The 7,091-nt window shown below is 38.7% G+C and overlaps 2 protein-coding genes across 2 annotated transcripts; one reads left to right on the top strand and one right to left on the bottom strand.

The window, feature by feature from the left end:
* LOC111207793 (catalase-2-like) lies at positions 1-2,859 on the top strand. Its single transcript, XM_022706149.2, has 8 exons — positions 1-259; positions 450-546; positions 654-931; positions 1,209-1,985; positions 2,054-2,143; positions 2,224-2,291; positions 2,375-2,468; positions 2,570-2,859. The coding sequence occupies exons 1-8, from the start codon at positions 245-247 to the stop codon at positions 2,627-2,629; spliced, it is 1,479 nt and encodes a 492-aa protein (XP_022561870.1). The 5' UTR covers positions 1-244; the 3' UTR covers positions 2,630-2,859.
* A 1,875-nt stretch (positions 2,860-4,734) lies between these two features.
* On the bottom strand, positions 4,735-6,017 carry LOC106431449 (probable BOI-related E3 ubiquitin-protein ligase 2). The gene is made up of 2 exons (XM_013872259.3): positions 5,575-6,017; positions 4,735-5,492 (listed from the first exon to the last, which is right to left on the bottom strand). The coding sequence occupies exons 1-2, from the start codon at positions 5,791-5,793 to the stop codon at positions 5,007-5,009; spliced, it is 705 nt and encodes a 234-aa protein (XP_013727713.2). The 5' UTR covers positions 5,794-6,017; the 3' UTR covers positions 4,735-5,006.
* Positions 6,018-7,091: the final 1,074 nt, after the last annotated feature.

Raw genomic sequence — 7,091 nt, 5'->3', positions numbered from 1 at the left:
ATACTTGGTTTCCAAACATTTATCTGAAGAAAATAAAAACAAATATAAGAAAAAACGATAACCTTTAAAATTCCCCCCAAATTATAAAAAAAGGCTCGAAAGCGCAAAGGCATAAAGACAGAAGCCATTTATAAATAGACGAATCGAATATTATAATTATCTTCATCACCATCTCCTCGTTTTGTTAAATCTCTGAAAGTCTCTCTCTCTCTCTTTCTCTTTCTCAACTCTCATCTCATCAACCATGGATCCCTACAAGGTACGACTCTCCTTTATCTCTCACCTCTTCCTCTTCTGTAGAAACTGGTTTCATAGCTTTGTTATTGCACCCGGATTTGTAGCTTTTGGAACTGTTTGATTGGTGTTTATGTCGGATCTTGACTTTCTTCTAGTCGAATCTGTGAATCTTGATCCTTTTGATGATGAATTTGATCTTTTTATGATTGCAGTATCGTCCAGCGAGTTCTTACAACTCTCCGTTCTTCACCACCAACTCTGGTGCTCCTGTATGGAACAACAACTCCTCCATGACCGTTGGACCCAGAGGTATATCTTTCTTCTCAAAACGATATCGTTTCGTTCATGAGTATGTGTACTCTCAGTCTTCCTATGGATGTAAATGTTAAGTGTTACACTTGTGATTGTTTTGGCAGGTCCTATCCTTCTTGAGGACTACCATCTCGTTGAGAAGCTTGCTAACTTCGACAGGGAGCGTATTCCAGAGCGTGTGGTTCACGCTAGAGGAGCCAGTGCAAAGGGTTTCTTTGAGGTCACTCATGATATATCTAACCTCACTTGTGCTGACTTCCTCAGAGCTCCAGGTGTTCAGACTCCAGTCATTGTCCGTTTCTCCACTGTTATCCATGAACGTGGAAGTCCCGAGACCTTGAGAGACCCTCGTGGCTTCGCAGTCAAGTTCTACACCAGAGAGGTAACTCACTACTCCTTTTAACATATTAACAATATTTGTTTGTTTGATATATAAGGCCGGTCTCCAAAATTTCGGAGGCTATAGACAATTTAATAAAAGTTTGTATAAAATAATTTTTTTAAAGAATTTGGAATCCTTTTTACTAATTTGGAGCTTAAATATATATAATTTTTTTTAAATATTTTGGAGGGACTATAGCATAATGTTTCACTAGCCTATGTTCAGGACCGTTCCGTTGATATATGCTAAAGAAAATGATCATATTCTTTTTGAGCAGGGAAACTTTGATCTTGTCGGAAACAACTTCCCTGTCTTCTTCATCCGCGACGGGATGAAGTTCCCTGACATGGTCCACGCTCTCAAACCAAACCCCAAATCTCACATCCAAGAGAACTGGAGAGTCCTTGACTTCTTCTCCCACCACCCTGAAAGCCTAAACATGTTCACTTTCCTCTTTGACGACATCGGTATCCCACAAGACTACAGACACATGGAAGGTTCAGGTGTCAACACATACATGCTGATCAACAAAGCCGGCAAAGCTCACTACGTCAAGTTCCACTGGAAACCAACTTGTGGAGTCAAGTCTCTACTAGAAGAAGATGCGATCCGCGTCGGAGGAACCAACCACAGCCACGCGACTCAGGACTTATACGACTCCATTGCTGCTGGTAACTACCCTGAGTGGAAGCTCTTTGTTCAGATAATCGATCCAGCTGATGAAGACAAGTTCGACTTTGACCCTCTTGATGTGACCAAGACCTGGCCTGAGGATCTCTTGCCTCTCCAGCCCGTTGGGCGTATGGTGTTGAACAAGAACATTGATAACTTCTTTACGGAGAATGAGCAGCTTGCCTTCTGTCCTGCTATCATTGTTCCGGGGATACACTACTCTGACGATAAGCTGCTTCAGACACGTGTCTTCTCTTATGCTGACACTCAGAGACACCGTCTTGGACCTAACTACCTCCAGCTACCAGTTAATGCTCCAAAATGTGCTCACCACAACAACCACCATGAGGGCTTCATGAACGTCATGCACAGGGACGAGGAGGTAATTTTTTTTTTAAATGAACGTTCAAGCTAGAATATCGTTTTCTTACAAGAGGTGGTTTGGTTCAGGTTAACTACTTCCCTTCGAGGTATGACCCGGTTCGCCATGCTGAGAAGTATCCAACTCCACCTGCTGTCTGCTCTGGAAAGCGTGAGAGGGTCAGTAATCAAAATGAACTCTCTCTTTCAGTTTCCTCGTAAGAAACATATGATCTAAAAGTTCAAAATATGTTTTGCAGTGTGTTATTGAGAAAGAGAACAACTTCAAGGAGCCTGGAGAGAGATACCGTTCCTTTACACCAGAGAGGTACTCATTGTTTTTAATTTTTTTTTGACGATACTCAATACATTTATATGTTCTTATTGTTTTACTGTTGATTTTAACTTCAGGCAAGAACGTTTCATCGGTCGATGGATTGATGCTCTATCAGACCCTCGCATCACACATGAAATCCGCAGCATCTGGATCTCTTACTGGTCTCAGGTATAAAAATTTCTTTTACTGTCATTGTCTGTTTCTTTTAGCCCTTTGTGAAGTTGTGTAATATTTTCTTACACTGATTGGTTAAATATGTGGTGAAACAGGCTGATAAGTCACTGGGACAGAAGCTGGCGAGCCGTCTGAACGTGAGACCAAGCATCTAAAACGAGTGAAGGAGATTCTTGATTGGTCGTTGTGTGGTTCTAATAGGCAAGAGAAGAAAGATGGGAAGAGATCAGATGTGCCATGATATAATCTTCATCATGTGGATCTTGTATGTTGTGTTGTAATATTATTTGCTTAAGACCCAAACAAAAAACTTTTGTTGTGTTGTGTAACGTTGGTTTTGTCTCATGTTCTTCACAAATAATAATACATCAAACATTTATAATAATAGTCGGTGTCATTTGATGAGAGATCGTGTTTCTTTGAAATCTTCTTATGAAAATGTGACACCTTGGAATTGTAGATATAACCACATGACTTACCGACAAGGACATGGTATTGGTACAAAGTTCAGGACGAAAGGGCAGAGCAAGTATGAAACGAAAAAGACAGTTAAGGACATAGAATCTTTTTTTTTTGCTTTGTGTGGGCAAAGAAAATTTAGAGTTGCTTTCATTATGTGCTGTAGAGTTGGCCACATTAGATAAATGTTGTATCAAAGTTGGAGTAGTCTTGAATTCTGACATTATAAAATAAAATTTGGATTTGGCATTTTTGGTTTAAATTTATGACATAAATCTATTCAACTTATAAAAACGTAAGTTTCTCTTATGTTGTTACAAGGACTTTGCAGTTGGAAGCAAGATGTGAAGCGTATTTCCTTGCATATTCCAGATGATTTGATTGACATCTGAGACATTGATAAAGATGACCAAATATGCAACGAGACTTGTGCTGAGAGGTATTAATATTCTACTATTGAAGCAAGAATGTTCACTCTTGGATGAAAATTTGAAGCGAGATGTTCTACCTTTTCTTCACTTTTGCTCAAATATTATTCACTCTTGGATGAGAACATACATACATTAACACTCCTTTTTCTTCTTTTTATTTCCTATCGTCTATTGGCTGCACAAGATAGATGCTCTGAGCCTATGAAAATGTTGCGCTGCCATGTTGTCAAGAAGAAGTCGCAGCAGAACATGAGGACACCATGGACGAGTCCATGCGTGTGATTGAACCGGTCCAACAACAAATATGAAAAAATAATAATGGGCCGGCCCATGAGTCAATTTATAATTCACATAATTCCACACTCTTGTTTCTGTGAGCTTTGAGGAAAGTACAGCCTATACCAAAAATTAGATATAGATTCTTCGTTAGGTGTATAGCTTTTAAGTTCTAACAGAATCTTATTGCGTTCATTCTGACAAATTGAAGGTTACATTGTATAGTACGACCTATTGTAGATGCTATTATACAACTAGATTGTTTATTTTCATAGGTATTAGGGAGGATCTAGAAAACAACATAGGTAGCACAGATTTGTCCCAAATAAAGACCGAAAATCTATAATGGAAGAAGGCTCATGTTTCTGTTTAGAAAAGCGTGGCAGGCCAAACATATGATTCTATCCTGTTTTACATTTTCAAATTTTTGTCAGAAAAGACACTAAAATGTTGAAATATAACTATTGTTGTGCTCTCTTGTCACTGTACTATATTGATTTCTCTTGTCGCCGTACATTGGTTATTGAGCAATCCAGCAAGGTCAGCTTTATCCCAGCACCCCATTACTGGGTGTTTATTTTTTAAATTTTTTTTTTATCTGATTAAAAATTTTAAAAAAAAAACTAATCTTGGACCGTCACGTATCGTTGGAGCCCACAAATAGAACAGGCAACAAAAAAAAACACGACACTTATTTAGATGGTAGAAACAACGGTGCTTGAATTTTATGGGATAAAGATGCTCTGATACCTACAGCCTCTCCAATACGCCTATCTACTACTGACTCTCTACTCCCACCTCTCTCCTTATCTGGCAACATCTAAACAAATACTACTAGTTAAATAACATTTTATTTTTTTTACGGAAAATAATGCTTCATTTTGTAGAAAATTACGTTGGTTTCATACCAAAATAATATTTTTGTTTTAAATGTTAACTTCAAAAATATTAATGAAAAATGTTTTAAATCAGTTGAATTACGTTAGTTCATAACTATTTTTGAAATACTTTTCAGTTTTGTAATTATGAAAGTACATAATAAAACTGTTTTAACTTTCTCCAAAGTCATTTTAATGAAAATTGCATCAAAAAAATATCCAAAAATTTCATTAGCTAGAGGAAAATATGATATGTTCTTTATATCCAGCTGGATTTCATCATTCCCATGCAAAAGAAACAACAAACAAACAAAATAGGAATTTACTTCTGGATATCTTTCCTAGTCTAACTTTCCTTTTAACTTTTTTACCCCTAAACTTCTCGAAAACACCAAATCACCCTGCCACGTCATCTTCCCGGAGTAAAAACATCTCCGTTCACCCGACTCAGAAAACAAATCGGAGAGCAGAAGTAAAACTGTTTTCCCCTAGAAAACAAAGGCCTCGATTCTATGCTTCTTGGGTGTATTACAGATCGGACAGAGAACTAGACCAGCCTCGCAACGCGTGCAGCAACAGAGATGCCTACACGGCAGAAACAGCACTCTCGTCTCACCATACGACCCACAGTTCAAGCAACAACCACCACCATCTCCGTCGTCTCCTCCGCAAAACGACCCTTCATCCTCCGCCGTTGTAGCATCGTTGACAACGGCTCTCTCTCGAACCTTTTCAAGCGTCGAGTTGAGCGTTGCGACCATCGCCTCGTTCTCGCGAGCCACTCTCTGCCACGTTCGGTTCTCCGTCTCCATCTTCCTCAGCAGATTCTCGAGCTCCATGTTCTTGCTCAACGCTCTCGACATCTCTTCTTCCTTCTGCGCCATCAAAACCAAAGCTTTCGCCTCCATTTTCCTCAGGATCGTCTCTGTCACTTGCCTCCTCTGTTCTTGCAACGCGTATCTCAGCCTCTCGCTCTGTTTTTAGAGAAAGATCGAAACTTTATCAGTGCCCATGTTTTAAAAATCAAATCTTTCGATGAGATATAAGATTACGAACCTGTATTCTGATGAACTGATCGATCTCTCGCCTCTGTTTCTCCATGTGAACGTCGAAAAAGCTCTGAGAACGGTTCTGTTGGGTATGAAACAGAGCTTGCTGGTTGTTCATATACGACTGATTGATTCCGATACCACCATCGTTGTTGATCAAAGAAAGCTCGGAGCCACCAGTTCCGATAAACGGAGCGTTGTAACTCAGCTGCGCTTGTATTGCCATCTAAAACAGAGGAGAAAGGTTTGTTTTTTTAACAAAGAAATGAAGAAGAACAGAGAACAAAGTAATAAAGATGGATCGAAAGGCTCTGATCCGCTTGCTTCTGGAGAAATAAACTTTCGGTTTCAATACAATGCATGTAACGTCTGCACTATTACCACCTTATCAATATATATAAATATGATATGAACGGTGAGAGAGACTTTTATGGGTTAATATTTATCTGACACTGTTATTATATATTAGCACTAAAGAAACGACGTACACATGCTGATTATGTGACTGAACTACATCTTTTATCTTTCCAAGGTCAGAGATTTCGCCAGAGCCGTTTTGTCTTTTATTTAGTTTTTTTTAGGCCTGGAAATCCGATCCAAAACCGACCTGAAAAAACCCGGTTCGGGTAGGAACCGACCCGATCAAATTACCCTATCGGATTTTGTTGTAGAGGACCCGCGGGTCTTGGACTCGACCCGATCCAAATCCGATGGGTACCCGAATTAATAATGCAAATTAAATAAAATGCATCAAGGGAGAATCGAAGATGGGTTATTTGTCTAGAGAACATGGGAGTCAACCACAACAAATTGTTGTTTTATCTCGCATAGTTTAATATATATACAAATTTAATATAATAAAAACACAAATTTTGAATAAAATTTCGAATATTTTTGGATATATAAATATTTTTTTGTATTTTTAGGTCTTTTTTAGATCGAATCCGAACCGAACTCGACCCGAAACCGAACCGAATCCGAACCAATAAATTCTAGTTACTCGAATGGGTCTAACTATCTAAGACCCGACCCGATCCGGATCCGGCACGATTCGAACCGACCCAGAACCGAAAATTTGAAATTATCTTATCGGGTTCTAAACTCTTAGACCCGAAAGATCCAGACCCGAAAGGACCCGATCCAAACCCGATTCGACGACCCGAATGGCCGGGCCTAGTTTTTTTAGTGATTATTTCTTGGATTTTTCGATAATGTGTAAAAATGATTTTAAGTCCAAGTGGAATTATAGCAGGCCAGAGATTTTTTTCCTTTTTGATTTACTTAATTTCCTCTTATTTAAGATTTATTGGTGACTCTGATTTGGTCAGTTGGGTCATCAGGAAAGCCTGAATTATATGATATTTTCTATTTTCTTACCACTATTTTCAGTCATTCTATTTATGATCACTGTAACAATTATTAGTCAAACAATGGCAAGTTCACCCATTATTTTGTTCTAGAAAAGGGTAAGCCACCGAGGGAAGGATAAAGCAGCCATATAGCACTATTGCTACAAATAATTGA

Source organism: Brassica napus, chromosome C7, assembly GCF_020379485.1.
Source record: "Brassica napus cultivar Da-Ae chromosome C7, Da-Ae, whole genome shotgun sequence".
NCBI classification, from domain to species: Eukaryota; Viridiplantae; Streptophyta; class Magnoliopsida; order Brassicales; family Brassicaceae; genus Brassica; species Brassica napus.
This window is presented reverse-complemented; position numbering and strand designations above follow the sequence as displayed.